This window comes from Panthera tigris, chromosome D4, assembly GCF_018350195.1.
Source record: "Panthera tigris isolate Pti1 chromosome D4, P.tigris_Pti1_mat1.1, whole genome shotgun sequence".
Lineage (NCBI taxonomy): Eukaryota > Metazoa > Chordata > Mammalia > Carnivora > Felidae > Panthera > Panthera tigris.
In genome coordinates, this window is record NC_056672.1 from 79,487,522 (window position 1) to 79,505,909 (window position 18,388).

At 41.2% G+C, this 18,388-nt stretch overlaps 1 protein-coding gene across 1 annotated transcript in view; it reads right to left on the minus strand.

Moving 5' to 3' along the window:
* Positions 1-5,081: 5,081 nt before the first annotated feature.
* C5 (complement C5) overlaps positions 5,082-18,388 on the minus strand; it is an 85,352-nt gene continuing 72,045 nt past the window's right edge. The window contains exons 34-41 of the mRNA XM_007094347.3: positions 16,776-16,878; positions 16,304-16,378; positions 16,082-16,187; positions 15,146-15,229; positions 14,133-14,222; positions 11,844-11,927; positions 6,267-6,405; positions 5,082-5,685 (exon numbers count right to left, since the gene is read on the minus strand). Coding sequence (XP_007094409.2) covers positions 5,547-5,685; positions 6,267-6,405; positions 11,844-11,927; positions 14,133-14,222; positions 15,146-15,229; positions 16,082-16,187; positions 16,304-16,378; positions 16,776-16,878 — 820 coding nt within the window. The 3' untranslated portion in view covers positions 5,082-5,546. The remainder of the gene's footprint in view (positions 5,686-6,266; positions 6,406-11,843; positions 11,928-14,132; positions 14,223-15,145; positions 15,230-16,081; positions 16,188-16,303; positions 16,379-16,775; positions 16,879-18,388) is intronic.

Genomic DNA, 18,388 nt, shown 5'->3' on the forward strand with positions numbered 1-18,388 from the left:
TGGTGGGAGGGGACACCAGGCCCTAACAGGAGGGAAGAGTGTACCTCGGTGGCTAAGAGCCTGGGCCCTGGGGCCCAAAAGATGCCCGACCACTTGTGAAGCTGTGTGACCTAGGGCAACGCGGCCTCCCAGACCCTCGGCTGTTTCCTTCCTAAAAGTAAGAATGGTGACAACCATCCCAGGGCCGTGAAATGTCGATAGGTGCTCCACGAAATGCAATCAGTGTGGCGCGGGGCAAGAAACGTGTGAACGTCACCATCTGTGGCGTGCCAGGGATGTGTTCTTAGCCACCCCAATTACATTCGTCATGCCAGACCCTGTGCGCATCACTTTCTGTGGGCTCTCCCGCTGAAATCTCGCAGAAATCCTCCCGAGGGTGAATTCTTAGTGCTCCCGCTTTTCAGATGTGAAGACAGAGGCTTACGGAAGTAAAGCAGATGCTTTCGTTTCTACTAATGACCTCTCCGAGCCAAAGGCACATTGGGCATCCTCGGGGCAGACCTCCCACACCGAATGGTTCCTGTAACACTCCTGGAAGGGGTTAGTGACGGGACACTTGGTCCCTCCATCAGAGCCTAGTCTGTCCTTGAAGGGCTCTGGTTGGAAGAAAATGCTTCTCTGGAGGGAGCCCAAATCAATTTCTCTGTAACCGCCCCTCATCTGCGTGGCGGAAAGAACGCTGGGCTAAGAGTCGGATGCCCTGGGCTGGTGTCCCAGGCCTTCCACTTAACAGCCTTCTGACCACCAGCAGGCTGCTCCTCTGGGCCTGTTTTCCCAGGTGAAAATGAAGGAATTGGATGCGATGGGCTCTAGGTCCTTCCTGGCTTGGACATTTCAGATCATATAATTCGTGAGTCTCCGTGTGTGTTATGCACACATATCTGATTATAATGATGGAAACAGTGAAGGAGTGGACATTGTGTTCCAAGGAACAGATCTGCTTCTGCCAACATGTCTGTCAGGGTGGGGACCCTGCCAGCTGAGAAGAATCCAGAAGGTTCTTAGAAATGGAGTTCTCATCTTGTCTTAAAACAAACCCCTCCCTCCCTCCTTCCCTTCCCCTTCCTGCACTTCTCCACCCTCTCTCTTTCATTCTTTCCTTCCTTCCTCCTCAATTCCTTTCTGATTCAGAACCATAAAGCCACATTTCAATCTCCCCATCAGAGTTAAAGATCATGTCCCTGGTGACTCATTTCTCACATGACACCAAGCGTGCAGAATCAGTTTGTTTTCAGGAGCAGAGAAACCTATGCAAACATGACACGGAGCTGCCTTATGTCTCTGAGAGCCTCTCCCATCGGGCAGCTGAAATCCCGGCTCCTGAGGCAGGCGTTGGGCCCACGCGTGGACTTTCACAGGGGCTCCTGGAATCAGGCACAGATCTGAGCACTGTTTGTGAATGTGCATTTTCTAGGAAAAAGAGTCTATGCGAGAGAAGACAGCTGGGTGCTGGATTGGTAGCTGGGCTTGGTGACCGTAGGAGTTGACCTGGTATTCAGAGTCAGGCTATCCTGTTGTCTGTGTCTGATGTCATGGAACACAAACATCACGCAAAATGGATCAACATGGGAAAAAAAAAAAAAAAAGCCTAAACTTTGCCATAATCATGTTTGAGCAGAAAATAGGAACAGTATCCAAACCACAAAAACGAGCAAACATCTCCCCCTTTCCTGGCTAATGTGAGTGACTGCTACTTCTTTTCCTTCCACTTAGATAAGAAATCTGAGTGCTCCCATTTTTCAGATGTGAAGACAGAGGCTTACGGAAGTAAAGCAGATTACTCCTGCTTCCTGACAGCGTCCAATCCGGAGCAAAGCCTTCCTTCCTTAAACCCTCCCTAAAATAATTCACCACAAGCCCAAATCCTGTAATAAGTCCTATCAAACATCCTTTTCTGAGAAGTTGTATGGTTCCCGTGCTGTGTGTTCTCTTTCATTGCAGAGTCAATGACCTCTGCCTCGTTCGATTGGTTGATGCAACATCTCTTGTCTGTTTTACTACAGTGGCCTCCTGCTGCACTCCTCTGCTCAAAACCTCGCAATGGCTCCCCTTTCCCTCTGAGTAAAGCGTAAAGCAAATACCCTGTCCGTGACAGGCCTGATCTGGTCTCTGTGCAGTCTCTGGCCTCATCTCCACCCACCTCCCCTATGCCTCACTCTCCTTCTATTACACCAGCCTCTTTGCTCTTCCTGTAAGACACCAGGCCTGCTCCTGCTTTGGGCCTGGGTACTCAGTGCTCCCTCTGCCCGGAACACTCTTCCCCTAGGTGGCCACCTGGCTCCCTCTCTTGTCACCTCCAAGCCTCTGCTCACGTCTCACTTTGAAGCCCACTCTGACCAGACCACTCTATTGATAATGGAAACCCTTCCTCAGCTACTCCCCAGCTCCCTTACTCTGTTCTCCTTTTCTTTTCCTCATAGTTCTTGTCCCCTTCAGACAGTCAGGGCCAGGTGCCCAGGTATTGTCTTTACTGTTCATGATGTGTCTCTCCATCTGGGATCGAAGTTCCATCAGGGTGGGGATCTGGGTACCAAGCGCCTAGAGTTGGGCTCAGACTACAATTAGCAATCAGGGCATGTTTGTTGGATGTTGCTGAATAAATTAGCATCATCGGGGCTGGGAGGTAAGACTGGACATGACTTTGGCTCAGGATTCCTCACTGAGGAAAATGGAGTGAGGCTGCCTGTCTCAAGCTTGGCACACTGTCAATTCCACATATTTTCTTAAGACAGAGTTTCCTAAACGTCAATCTTGTGCATGCCAACCTCATGATTTTCCCAAGAACAACCTATACTTTTGTTTACTTAAAACTTTTCCTTAAATAGACTTATTTTTTGACCGATACATTTATTTTTGAAAAAAATTGTATATCGTGGTTTTGAGGTGCTAGTTGTATTTTTTCTAATATATGTTAACACAAACATATAGCTGAATCGCTATATCACGTACCCGAAACTAATATAGCCCTGTATGCTAACTAACTGGAATTAAAGTAAAAACTTAAAAAAAACAAAAAACATCTAGCCATTAAAATGAATAGCGTTCGTTTGTAGCATCTAAATCTTCTTACTGCCTCCAGTGGAAACCTGCCTTATGCTTTTCCCTTCAACCAGAAAGATCCTTCTGCCTCCCTCTCCCTACCCAAATCCCGCCCAGTCTTTAGGAGGTCCGCGGAAAGCCCTCTAGCTCACACACTCACTCACTTCTCTGAGCTCCCTTCCTACTTCCAGAAAGAAATACATGCCTTGCTTACATGCCATGTGGTTTTGTTTTCTGTTTCCCAACATAAAATTATGAGATACCTTTTTAGAGCTGTAGAAAGGCGTTTGAATGTTCCACTCCCTTGTTTACAGACCACCGAAGAGATGAGAAGGTTTGTCCCAAGTCCCTGCAGGGGCAAAGCCAAGACTAGAATTTGGGCTTTCTGATGCCCCATACTCAGCGGGAATCCGCAGACACTTAATGAGTCCCTGTGACACGTCCAGCATTGTGCCAGGCACCAGAGACAGGGGTGAACAGAACAGATCCAGACTTGCCCACACAGAGCGGAGGATGGAGCTAGGAAGCTGCACCCTGAATAAACAATGTACCTGCTTGGAGACATAGTTGCAAGTGCCTTGGAAGAGTGCTCAGGGTGGAGCAGGGACCCCAGCCTGTTTGGGGGGTTGTGAAAGCCTCATTAAAGAAGTATGCTGGTGGATTTCTAAAGGGTGCCGGGCTAACTCAGAAAGTTTTGATTTGATGTTTGAAAGCTCTGAGGTATCGTGGGTTAATTAGGCCACTGTGGCCCAACCTATTTGCCACAGTGCTTGGGGAAAAGAGAGACCCGTGCCTCCCAGCACTGCAGCGGCCGGCTCCATACATCCTGCATTCGGCAGGAGGGGGACAGGAGACGCTTCAGGTCAGCTCTGGAGGGGGGCCTCATCCCTTGCTGGCAGAGAGTCGGGGCATGGTTGTTTTTGCCAAGGGAGTGCCACAATGTGAGCCTTGACATTAACGAAAATAAATTCTCAGCTCCTGGAAGTGGAAAATCTTAGTATTACTTACAAGGCACACTGCGAGCCTCGTGTAGTTCTGCCTAACTGGTAAAATGCAGATTTTACAAAAAGGGAATGTGTTACAGTCACTGTACTGTTACAGCCAGAGTTTATCATCCTGTTTCCTGGTGAGATTTCAATGGAGTTCGTTAAACTATACCTAAGAAACTCCAACTGCATCCTACTTTGGTCTTAGAAAATTAAACCTGACAAGCAATGTGATGGTCATGATGTGGAAGAGGGATGTTGTCTGGACAGAGGGAAAGCCTTGGGGTTTGGTCTCCACTGCTGCCCCTTACCAGGCTGGGAAAATTGCTTCACTTTTCTGAGCTTCCATTTCCTCCTCCATAAGTTGGGGATAATAATAATCCCTGTACCTTGTGAGATTATTGAGACATTAAATGGGAATCTATTGGGAAAATTCTTTCCTAAGATCTAAAGGTCACTTAGGGGCACCTGGGCGGCTCAGTCGGTTAAGCGGGCAACTTTGGCTCAGGTCATGATCTCTCAGATCGTGGGTTTGAGCCCCATGTCGGGCTCTGTGCTGACAGCTCGGAATCTGGAGCCTGCTCGGGATTCTGTGTCTCCCTCCGTCTTTACCCCTCCCCTGCTTGTGCTCTGTCTCTCTCTTTCTCTCTCAAAAAATAGACATTAAAAAAGAAAAAAAAGAAATGAACATCCTGTTATAGACCCTCTTTTAGAAAAGTTTAAACACGGCTCCAAGACCTGGTTAGGGCCCAGCAGGAAGGTCTCCTGATCACCACTTGGCTTCTCCTCACCAGGTGCTGCACTGCGGGCTGCCTCCCAGGGTGATTATTGCTGAGGGAGACCCTGGGGGAAATGGACAGGTGCTGGGAGGGAGCGGAGGGAGTCGTGGGACCCCCACGGGGGGAAGGGGAGCCACAGGGGCGAATGCTCCCGCCTTCTCAGTTTGCTGAGGACTCTGAGGCTGGGCCTTCTCAGGTCTTTGTCTCTCAACTTGCCCATCTGTGTGGGTCCAGCTGGCCTCGCATAAAATAATAGGCCTCTTCGCTTTTTCCCACATTTTGAAAGCAAAGTCAGGTTTTAATGACCAGCTCTCTGCCCCTCGGTATTTTCTTTCAAGCAAAGGCCATGTTATTGTAAGATACTCCATTTCAATGGGGGCTATTCTTTGGTCCCCGGCAGACATTCCTGAGCGGTAGGTTTTAGGAGGTGGTCCAATTTTTATTGCTTCTGGTGTCCGATAACCTTGGAACGGGTGTCTGTCTCCATGCCCCCTAAGGCCGTGTTATTTCCGAAAGTTACAGCTCTTAAAATCATCCTCTACTAAAAGCAAAGTGCCACTAATTCTAAGTAAAGTGAGCTTTCCAAATAAGACCAGCTGTGAATGTTAAAAAGAAGAAGAAGAAGAAGAAGAAGAAGAAGAAGAAGAAGAAGAAGAAGGAGGAGGAGAAGAAGAAACAAAAGAAAAGGAAGACACTTCCACAACAGGAGTCCACAGTGAAAACCCTACATGATTGAACTTCCTCAGGGGTTTTCGCAGCCATTTAGAAAAATGTCTTCAGCAAACTCATCTAAATTAGCCAAGAACGCCTGGCATGATGGGCACATTGCGTTTGTAGGCCAATATTCAATCCAGGTGGACGAATCCAAAGGGTAGAGGTACCTGCCGAGAAAAAAGGAAAATGAATAGCGAAGAGCCCAATTCAAAGGCACTCAGGCTGCTCACCCCATGTGTTAGCCGGACTCTGCTGGGCCGGCCTCCCCCTGGGAAGGGCCACAAACCCTCAAATCTCACGAAGCTGCTTGGGGCCCCACAATTAAAGGCGGGAATGGCATCTGTTTCAAGATCTATTTTTTTAAGAAGAGATCATAAGATGCATATTTAAACATCTCCCTCTTTACAAACAGAACAGTCTGAGAACTTATTGAGGGGGCAGATGTGGCGGAGAGGGGGTTGGAGGGGCGCCTTCAGAAACACCTACACACCCAGGTGCTCAGTCGGTTTGTCCGTCATTGAGTTCCCGGCTACCCTGATGGTTATAAGTAGTTCTTTGTTTCCAATTCTCATTGTTTCATTGCTTCTTGGCCTTTTGGCTAAGGTCAAGTGTAAATTCACATTATTTTATTTATGCTTCTAATGGTTTGTTGGTTAATAGCAGGACACATGAGAAACGTATAGTGTATTTAAGAATAAATTACACCTAGTTTTGAAGGAAAGATCAGAGGGACTCCAAAATGACTTACTTGAAACTGAAATTGTATTTTATCTGGAGGGCTTCTTTACCCATAATCAAATATTGTCTTCCTTTTTCCAGATCAGCGTTAGCACACGTTGCCTTTTTAATGAAGGTGACGTCAGAGTCTTTCTGGGCAACAGCTTCTCCTGAGAGGCACACACATGTAAGGTTATCACATTCATGTTATAATGTCACGATTATAAACTCTCAGAATTCTAGTACCTCGTGGCTATTTACTCAAGAGTATATGTTTATCTCGAGTGGCAATTGGAAAGTGACAATGTCTATATGGTTAAGACTCTGGAATCTGGAATCAGGCTCTCTGGGACAAACCTCAGCTCTGCTGCTTGCTGGCTGTGTGGACCCGGACAAATGAGGCTCAGGTCCCTCATCTGAAAGATGGGAGTGACGATGAAACCCACCTTGGGAAACTGATGTGAGATTAAATGGGTTAACATATATATGAAAAGTGATTAGAACACAACAAGTGCTGTATAAGTGCTTGTTATTGTAACTCCTGTAGAAACAGGAATTAAAAGAACGTCTCTATAGTTAAACAATCTTAATCCCCAAAATACCAAAAAAGTATTTGGTAGCTGGCAATGGACAACTTTGTAGAAAAATGTAAGCCGTGTGAAGGACTTGGAAAATTTTAAGGAGGATAACTTGGGATTCCCAAAGAACTCAGAGATTGGCAAAAAGCTATCTCTCCTACCTGGAATGCATTCCTCCCCATGTTGTCCTGTTAAATTTCTACCCATCCTCAAACACATCATCAATTCTCAAGGTATCCAGTAAACACTCCCAGAGGCTCTTTCTCATAAATATCTCTCTGTCTCTCCCTTACTCCCATTATACTTGAGCTTCTATCACAGTATTTCACCCCACATGTATCTTCAGCTAGGCTGGAAGCTTCTTGAAGCAGGGACTGGGCCTGATTCATTGCTATAGATTCAGGACTGATGATCAGTTATTAAACTCTGACAGAGTTATCCTAAGCATTAAATCCTGAAAATCTTCTGAACCTGTACATAATAGTAACTACATCAATGGCAAACTTTAATTAGTGTTCTTTAACTAGTGTGCACACATCAGCTCTCCTGATGACCATTAAAACATACATGACTTCCCCTGGCAGCAATATCTAAACAATATTCCCAGCACTGTTTACCAACTCAGCCCCTGTCACGGCCTTATCATTATTTTTAAAGCCTCTGGTTATGGAAAATTTCAAGCATATTCAGAAAGAGGGAATAATTAACCTTGGCTCAACAATAACTGATCTTTTTTTCTTTTTTTCCCATTTATATCTTCACTCCAAGCACCCTGTGTTTTGGGGGAAACACCAACTTGTCATTATCCTTGAACTGTATAATTGCTCTCTGTTTTAAATAGTTTAGGTTTTAGTTTGGCTTATTGTTAGTGTGCAGCAATTCTTGGGTAAGTGGTAAATGTGTGATGTTTTGATATTTATAGACATTTAAAATTTGTATATATTAAAAAATAAACACCCAGAAAGAAGAGATAATAAATTATGCAAAATTTTCTTAACATTTCCTTTTAAATGTCATAAATGTGAATCTTCTGAATGGACAGGAGAACAGAAAAGAAATGATATTAAAAAGAACTACAGCTTGGGGGGCACCTGGGTGGCTCAGTTAGTTAAGTGCCTGACTTTGGCTCAGGTTATGGTCTCATCAGGCTCTGTGCTGACAGCTTAGAGCCTAGAGCTGCTTCAGATTCTGTGTCTCCCTCTCTCTCTCATTGCTCTCTGCCTCTCAAAAAATAAACATTAGGGGCACCTGGGTGGCTTAGTTGGTAAAGTGTCTGACTTCGGCTCAGGTCGTGGTCTTGTGGTCTGTGAGTTTGAGCCCTGCATTGGGCTCTGCTCTGTGCTGACAGCTCAGAGCCTGGAGCCTACTTTGGATTCTGTGTCTCCCTCTTTCTCTGCCTCTCCCCGCTTATGCTCTGTCTCTGTCTCTCTCTCTCTCAAAAATAAATGTAAAAAACAAAAAAAAATTTAAATAAATAAGAATAAATAAACATTAAAAAAAATTAAAAGAACTATAGCTTGGGAATCATCTGATACTGCACAAAATTGAGAACAGTCTGGAATGTCTTTTGATTCTGTGCAAGAATCGGTGCAAAATAAAACAAATAACTTGCATTTCTGTAATGAAAAGCACTTGATTATTTCAGCAAAAATAGGAATGGCTTATTATTGCTTATAATGTGAAAGCTGGATGCAATTGGTGCTCAAAAGTTGGGCTGTGAAACGATCGAAGTGCTAAACACCTGTTTTGTCAGAATGACGATCATGGTTCAAATAAACAAACTTTGTGATCATCAATGAGAAAAAAACAGAATAACATGCTAAATCAATTTCATACAGTGAAACATTTGAAACAATAAAAACCAGAAAAGCATTTTATCAGAGTATTGATCCACCAAATAAATATTTGGAAAGTATTATTAGAATCCAACTCTAGTCTATGGCTAACAATGATCAAGCATTTTCAGACTCAAAACTCTTGATAGAATATCAAAAGAGAAAGAAAATCAATATAAACATATTGCGATTTAGATTTATGGTCCTACTTATTGTAAAATTTATATCTACTGAAATGAGAGCACAGCTTTTTGGAAAATCTAAATAAGGTGATAAAATTAAATTCCAATATTTTTTTATTAAACTCTTTTTTAAAATGTTACTTGTTTATTAATTAATTCATTAATTAATTTAGAGAGCACATGAGAGTGGGGGAGGGGCAGAGAGAGAGGGAGACTCCCAAGCAGACTTTGCACTGTCAGCACAGAGCCCGATGTGGGGCTTGATCCCATGAAACATGAGATCATGACCTGAGCTGAAATCAAGAGTCAGACGCTTAACTGACTGAGCCACCCAGGCGCCCCTTAAATTTCAATAATTATTGAGAAAATCAAGTACTTAACATCAAAAGTGTTTAAAATAATGTAAAAAAAAAACCTGCCGACTTCGAAGACTGCTTAATGGGTTTTATTGATATCAAGGTACTGGAAGGAATAACTGAACAACTGTTTGAGAGAATGGAGTCAATGAGGAATATTCATGTGAACTCCTTACTGGTGCAGATGCAATGCCAAAGAGGAGTCTGGGCTTCAGCAAAAATTTGGAAGTTCCCAGCTGTTCAATTTGGCTTTGACTGAATTATGTATCAAGTAGATATCAAGTGTCTCTGGACAATATAAAGATACGAGCCAAGCAAAAGATCACTTTAAATATTGTCTTAATAAATTTAGTGTTTACTACCACATATCTAATACACACTAGACAGAAGTAAGTAATAAGAAGAAAGCTTTAAAAATTGTAATAATGAAAACAATTGCAATAATCAAAATTGGAAAAATATTGGGATTTTGATGGGCAGCTGGTAGTGCTAGAATCGTGAAGGCAGTTTGGAAATTATAAGTTTGATAGATTCACTTTGATACATAATTATGTACACAATTGTGTTATAGGAGCAAATATTTAGAAAGTGGATAGATATACTTTTTGGTGATTTGCTTATGATAGTCTAGCAATTTTGTCAATATCATCTTTAGCTGTTCAAGAAAAGATATTTCAGTTTTGATAAGCTCACAGATTACAGAATGATAAAACCATATAAAAATAAGTAAAGGAAACTACAAAAGTGGAACAAGAGCTGTTATAAAATCAAGAATGATCATAAATTTGACATAAAACAAAATAAAGTCAATTTAAGGGAAAAGCGAATTTATGAAAATATTTTTGTTTTAGTGACAAGAGTTAAAAATATGACAAACTTTTCAGTTTTTTAAAAAATTTATGAAGTCTACAGTTTTGCCTATGACATTTGGAAAACTGAGGGTTGAAGGGGAATAAAAATGAAGAAAATTGGGAAAACTAAACATGGCATTTCAATAAATTGTTTTTATGATTTAGCTGATAATAGAGATATGTTGAACATGAAAAATGTCAGACAGTATCCAAAGGACTAGAAACATTTTGAATGTAATTACTACCAATTTAGCTTGAGCTGAGAGAGACTTCATTACCATGAACAATACTGTCACTATAGGAGAAATTACTTATTGAGATTATAGGTTGTGTAAAGACTATCAATGCAATAAAGATGTAATTGGAAATGTTTGAGGTGGTTCCTCATTGTCAAATCAAAGCTCAGATGGGCAATTCTGTAGTGAGGCAAGCAAAATAAAACTGACAATTTCTAAAAATAAAAAACTTATTTGGAATTATTAGAATGATTTAATGGGGGCGCCTGTGTGGCTCAGTTGGTTAAGTGTCCAGCTCTTGATTTCGGCTCAGGTCATGATCTCACAGTCCTGAGGTTGAGCCCCACATCAGGTTCTGAGCTGATAGCACAGAGCCTGCTTGGGATTCTCTCTCTCCCTCTCTCTGCTCCTCCTCAGCTTGTGCGTGCGCACATACTCTCACTTTCTCTCTCAAAATAAATAAATAAACATTTAAAAAAGAATGATTTAATGAATCATTTGTGTGGTAATTTATGTAATTTGACAAGCAGCATTATAACATTTATAGCTTAGTTTGATTAGAGAATAAAAGGGAACATATTTTTAAATGTTTTATGTGTTATTTTACATACAAGTTCATTTTATTCTATTGGTTATTGAAACTCTCATTTATCTTCACTGAGCCTCTAACCCAAGCCTTTGCACTTCACAGATGTCCTTAACTGGTTTCCCTCTTTCTATTTGTGTTCCCTCCAACAGAAGAAAGCCAGAGTTATCTTTTCTTTTCTTTTTTTTTTTTTTTTCAATTTTTTAAATGTTTATTTATTTTTGAGAGAGAGAGAGAGCCAGAAACAGAGTATAAGCAGGAGAGGGGCAGAGAGAGCCAGAGATGCAGAATCTGAAACAGGCTCCAGACTCTGAGTTGTCAGCACAGAGCCTGACACGGGCTTGAACTCACAAACAGTGAGATCATGACCTGAGCCGAAGTTGGATGCTCAACCGACTGAGCCACCCAGGCACCCCCAGAGTGATCTTTTAAAATCATAAATCAGATCATGCTATTTGCCTATCTCAAACATTTTATTAGCTTCCCTTTGGACTTCTAGAATAAAATCCAAATTTCTAGCCATGCCTTATAAATCCCTGTATGACCCAGCTCATGTCTATCTCTCAGCCTCTTCTCACGCTAGGCTCTCCCTGTCTCATTACAGCCCAGTCACCCGGGGTTCATCAGTTCCCTGATGATTCCTAGTTGCTTGCTGTCTCGGGCCTTTGCATATTTGGTTCCCTCTCTGCCCCGTCCCTTTAATGGCCACACCCCTAAACGATGCCGTCTGTTATCACAATACAGAAGCTTCCCACACTAATTCCATATCTCAAATATAGTGCTGGCTATGATTAATAATTGTTTAATTTGTTTTTTTCATTTCCTTTTTAAAAACACGTGTCTCCTTATATTATGGAATATAAGGTTTATGAAGACAGGAACTCTGGTTGTGTTATTCAAGTTGTTTTCTCTGTGTCTAATAAAATGGCCCATAGTAAGTACTAAATATTGGTGGAGTGAAAGAATAAATGAATGAATTCTCACCAGCTTTGTAGATATCCAGGAGGGTTGCCGTGTACTTAACAAAGACATTTTCTTTGGTGATGGATGTGATACGAACTTTATAAGCTGGTAGAAGAAACAACACAAGAATTCATGCTTAATGTCACTAATGCCGTGTCCAGTAGAAGCCAGAGTTTGTCAAACAAATGAGAAAGGAAGCATAGCAAGCTTTTACGGGCACCCTGAGGTAAATCTCATTTCTTTCAAAAGGCCTTCCTAGATTCTGATAATGACTCATGGTTCCATTCTACTTAGAACCATTTGCCCTCGCCACTGTTACAGAACGGGCTGATCGGGATAAGAGCAATATTAAATTAAAAGACAGAAGCACACTAAACAGACAAAAATATGCCTTTGTTAGATGGAGTGTTCAGATTCTGATCCTTTAAGATTAGTGGGGTCACACCCATGGGGAACGTGGAGGAGATCCTTCTCCATAGGCCCACAGACAGTTTATCTACCATTCAGGCCTGCCCTGTGGGCCTCCTGTCTCCTTGCCTTGATCCCTTGCCTACCTCCACTGGCTTTGATCTTTGGGTTTTGACAGGATTCCGTTTTCTGACTCATCTTTGCTTGGATTGACAGCTATCTGACACGAGACATTCTCTATCCTGGTTTCTCTTCCTTTAGGCGTTACCTTTTAATCCATGGTATTTGATCTCACTTTTGGAATGGGAAGCTTAAAGAGATCTATCCCATCTATGTGGCCTAAGAAAAGATCTCACTTTTGCTTTGGGTGGGGTTGAAGTGAATGATCTGAAAGGTTTGCCCATTTTGGGGATTCTAGCTAGCGAGCTAGATGAATGAACTCATTGTGCCAGAACAAAAGCTGAGTGAATTAGTAGTTTAAAACAGATTTTAAAATGTCCCGAATTTCAGATTTATGTCTCTATGGTGCATATGGGCAACGTACCTGCTCTGGACATAGGTGGAGAGAGGGAAATATTTTATTTTGTTTTTATTTTATTATTCTAATATCAACCCATAGTCTTCAAAAAAGCCAGATAAGCCTTTTCTTGAGAATAATAAACTACATCCAGATTGCATTTATTCTATGTGTTAAAACAGGTTTTTGATATTCAAGAGTTAAAATAGTTCTAAAATGGAGGGAAGAAATAATTTGGTGAAATTTTTATTTATTAAACAATATAGTATTCAAATCTTAATGTGTTTTAAAACCTGCAGTGGGTCTTGGCTGAGTTAGGCAGCTTTTTTAGCTTTTTAAAAAAAATCAAGATGAATTCTAAAAAAAGAAAGACTATAAACCATACCCAATTCATCCTGAGATGGCTGCATTTCCACTAAGAGAGGTCAGTATAATATAACGGAAATGACACTGGAGACCAGGATGCATCCTCATTTTCCTACTGACTTCTTGCATAAATTTGAACAAATTACTGAGTCTCCCTGAGCCTCAGTTTCTTCACTGGCAAAATGTAGATAATTCTCTGTTACCTCAAAGAAGTCTTAGGGGACCCCACTGAGGAGCCATATATGAAAACAGTTGGTAAACACAAAGTGCTGATTAGATGTACTTACCTTTCATTTATAAATAACACCCTACTTACACACACACATGGTTTGAGATAGTGTACAAAATGCTCTCTTTCTCTCTCAGAACAAACACACACACACACACACACACACACACACACACACACACACACACACACCAGAAATAAATAAACACTAGAAACTATGGGTAGAAAACAAGACTACAACCATACTGGGCATCAGATTTAGCTCTGTGCTCCGGGTAAACAGAAGGAGATGCTCCTTTTGAAGCGAAAGATTGCAGTTCTGCATACATTTAAAATGATTTAGTACCAATATTTTTACCTTGTCTTTAAAGGGAGTTTGAAAAAACTCCAAGCCCCCGAACCACCTTTGTCTCTCCCTCTGCTCTATTGACTGGAAGAATATGCTAGTGAAATCTTACATCTTCCTGGCTTCTCAAAAGTTTTCTTTAACTATATTTTAGTTCAGTTTAATTCAATATGTTTAATTCAATGTGATCTATTGGAGTAAAGTGTCTTGGCCAGGTGTGTACATCACTCCAATCATTTTAAATGAAAGTTACATTTCTTTCCTGAAGGATGAATAATTTTGCATGTTAATGCCAAAAATTGATGGCATTTTCCTTCAAGGGAACACATGGAGTACAGTATTCACAGATATAATCATTGTGAAAGGTTGTTGATCTTTCTAACTGATCACGTATTCATAACATCTCATGTTTAATGGAACTCTACATTGAACCTTTGAACTTACCATAGGCAATGTCTGGTTTACAGGCTGTTTCTTTTCTAGCATCTGCAGAGATTGTCAGATCCAATTCTGTCTGCATCTGTCCGCAGTCAGCTGGATTTTGCGAAAAGTGCTAAAAGTTAGGTTAACGTAAAGAAGCAGCCACTCCCTTTGCATTAAACACAGTTCTCATGAGTCCTGAGACAATCCAGTATAACCTTACAAATACCAGACACCTACAACCTGTCCATTTTCTCCTCTTCCACAAAGTAAAACATTATGCAAAGCAAAACCAAAACAGACACAAGCACAAACAAAATCTTGAACATGAAGGCTTAGAATGGGCAGTCACTCCACATTCAGTTCTTTAGAAATGTATATGTTTTCACGGAAGAAAGGAGGAAAATTTTCCCATTCCCTTCCTGCCTTGAAGGAACCAAGATGATAACTGGACTGATTTACGGTTATAAAATGGTATAGTAGGTACCTAAGAAATGTATAGATGTTAAGGTTTCTGAAAAACAAAATAAACCCCAAACCAGCTCAGACCCACATGGAATCGGTTGTTGACTGTTGTTGGGTTCTGGGTCTTTTTCTTGACCAAGAAGACTGTCTTAGGTTTACAGAAGACTGAAGGTAACTGAACAATAAACAGAGATGTCACAAAGTGGGAAGGACAAGGGAAAAAAAAAAAGAGGAGCTAGTGGCTCAGTCTTGAGCCTCTGTTCTCTTAGGTTGTGGTCCTATTACATTAAAAAGACCATGTGAAAAGTAAAAATTTCACATCATGCTATCCCTCTGATATCCAACAATTGTCTAGAGGGTGTTTCTCCCGCTCTGTATAGTAGAAGCTATCAGGATGTTCACGAGTTGTTGAGTAGTTTTATCATATTAAAGGAATCAGCTTTCAATCAGCTGAGATTATATGTCTACTTCTGAGAAATGAGTTTGTCAAATAGCTTCCCCCAGATTAGCCCTGGATTATGAGTGGTTGCTTTAAACAAGCATGCAGCCTAAACATGTTAAATGAAGTTTACCTTCTATGCATTTGCATGTTACTCCTTCACAGACTTTCTGCAGTCTGGCATCGAATGGGTTATAGAACATGGTGCACTGCTTATCTGTGGCAATGAAAACATAGTTAGGAGAAGTGGCTTGATTAACTCTCAATACATTCATGGATCAGTGAGTCTCCCATGGGAACTTGGAGATCACGTATCCCAAACCTTTCGATTTTGTAACTTAGGTGCAGGGAGGTTAAATTGTGAATTGCCTCTCCTGGCATGGGCCCCTTCCACCCTCCCTCAAAGACTTGCCTTTCTATGCTTGAAACTTACTGTTCCATATTTATTTCTTAGAATTAAAATATTTGGTGCTTCCATAAATGAGAGGAAATAAATTGTGTTACACGAGAGTCAATCGAAAGAGCTGTAATTGTTTGGGCTGGAGAAGAACAGGGGAAGTGGGGCTGAGTGTGTTCCATGTGATTCCAGAAGACACAACTAGAATGAATGGATATGAGAGTTTGGTTCATTTTAAGAATTTTTTTTTTTTTTTTTGGAATAAGTAGAACTGCTTAATGTGGACTTGTCTGCCCTGTGACCCAAAGAGCTCTCCAATCACTTAGTATTAGAGGCTGAGTGATCAAAAGTGGGGGTCATTCACTCAACATTTATCAATACGTGTTATATACTGAACACTGGGTTAGATGCTGGGGGCACAAGGACGAAAGCCTTCCATCTGGGTTTGGTGAGAAAGACATGCAAACAGATAACAACAAAGCAATGTGACAACTGCTACAACGGAGCCCTTGGCAAAATGTGATGAGACTATCAGTGGACAAGGTGATTCTTGGAGGATGAAAGAAATAGGGGGGCGGGGGAAATGGGCTTCTCCAAAAACGAGAGATGCGGTGAGTAGTGTAACGAAGGCAAAGTCATCCTCTGCAGAAATCTTCAAGTCAAGCTGATTACCTGGTCTGTGGTATTCATACACCGTGAAAGTAGCAGGATTCAGAAACCCAACTTGAAACAGCTCAAATATCCGGAACCGAACACAAAGGAACTCATCAGAAGGAATCTGTCCAACAAATTCAAGGTTTGAGGAAATTAATGGGAGAGAAGAGACTCAGCATTTTTAGCCTGTAGATTTTGGATAGTGATTGGAAACGGAGAACGGTGGGAGGCGGAACTTACCGAATTCAGTTGCAGAATAATATGTCCATCTTTGATTTGGTAATCAGCTAAGAGTTGGTCTACCCTTTCCACAAGCTAAGAGAGGAAAGTGAAGGCTTGAATTTAATTTCATGATCTTCAAAAACATTTTTTTCTCAAAGTTGATCTTTTTGTTTAAATGCTTTCATCCAATATTGGGATGTTAGACATGGGGATGTAATCCACTATTCAAAAAAGCTGAAAAGCAGCTCCTCTTCTTGAAGAAGTCTGGACATGTTATCATATGCACTCACATTTTGTTCAGACCATGCACACATATGTCCCCACTTTACTTCGGAAAATCAAAGCTTAGGTAGATTGTGGGTTTGGAAAGAATATTCTAGGTGGTTCCATGAAAGTGATATATTAAAAGGAAAGAAAATAGCTTTATCTGTAAAATAATGCAGTAAAGAAAACCAAACATCCATAACCATATGTAAAAGACACCATTTACAGCTTTTAAGTCTTCCTGGTTTGCACCGATTCCAGTAGGCAAAGAGATATCCATCACTGCATGGGAAGATCCCGATGATGATTCTTCTTTGCTGGGCTTGTAGCTAAAACAAATTAGAGATTAGGAAATGCAATAGATACGTGGACAAGATTCTTCAAGAAAAGGTCTTATTTCTTAGTAGGCTTTAATTTTTAATTTGGGCCTCCACTTCCTTGCCTCTCTACAATACATGCATTGCAATCTCTAAATTTTAGAGTTGCAAGAGACTTTTGAGTCATCTATTCTAACTCTTGCTCACTTGGCAAATACTTTAAATGGACCACCATTCTGGAGCTGGAAAACATCATAGAAGTCATTCAGTCCAAGCTCTTTAATTAACTAGTTGAGGAAACTGAGGATGAGAGTAAGGTACTTGTTCAAGGTCACATGACTAGTTCACCCCACAGCTGCATAAACCTCTTGATTTCTATTCTAGTTCTTTTTTTCTAACAGAGCACATTTGAAAAAGAAAATTAGTTCTATATTGGAAAAAGACTCAATAAACATGTTTAGGAAAAGACTGGAAGGAAATACCTAAAATGTTAGCAGCTACTTTCTCTGGATGGTGAGATTATAAGTGATGATCTCTTTTTCTTACCCATGCTTTTCTGTGTTTTCTAAATTTTCCACAATAGATAATTTATTCTTTAAAAAAATTTTTAATGTGTATTCATTTTTAAGAGAGAGAGAGAGAGAGAGCGCGCACAAGCATGGGAGGGGCAGAGAGAGGGAGACACAGAATCTGAAGCAGGCTCCAGGCTCTGAGCTGTCAGCATAGAGCCTGATGCGTGGCTCGAACCCATAAACCACGAGATCATGACCTGAGCTGAAGTCAGGTGCTTAACCAACTGAGCCACTCAGGTGCCCCAATAGATAATTTATTTTAAAAAAGTGTTTGAGGACTATCCTTTGCTAGGAATTGTGTTTGGGAGGAAGCTAAGGAAAAAGGCAAAGGGGGTAAAATGGGAGATTTAGTGTTTAAGTTTTTTTTGTTTTTCTGATAAGAGAGAGAAAAAAAACACTGAACTGGGGAATCAGGAAACTTGGGATTCACCCAGTTCTGCTGAGACATTTCCACAAATTGTTCTCCCTTTCTAGAGCTCATTTTCTTATTTGTAAAATAAACTGTGAAGAAGAATGAACTTGTGTGTTAGTTTTATATTTATAATTCCAAGGCTTCGTTTTGAGTGGCAGAGGTTGATGCTACCATTAAGCAGAATTAGAAGATTTAAAAGGGGGCAAGTTGGCAGGTCCGGGACTGGGGCCCAGGGACAGGGGCAGAGTGTGGTTCTGCAAAGGTTGAGTTTCAGGTCCCAGCTTCACCTCAAGATGCTTGACAGGTAGCCAGACTTTTGAGAGTGGAGCTTAAAGATCAATCAGGATTAAAGGAAGAAACGGGGGAGACAGTGTCGTAGGGGGGCAGATAAATTGATCTCACCTGAAGGACTGAGTTTTAATTAAATGGGAGGTTTTATTTGAGATAGAGGTGGCAAGGGATCTCTTTCCCCCAATTGCACCTAATCAGGGCAGACCCCCTTAGATGTCTTGCATGTAATAGTTACCGTAAAAGACAT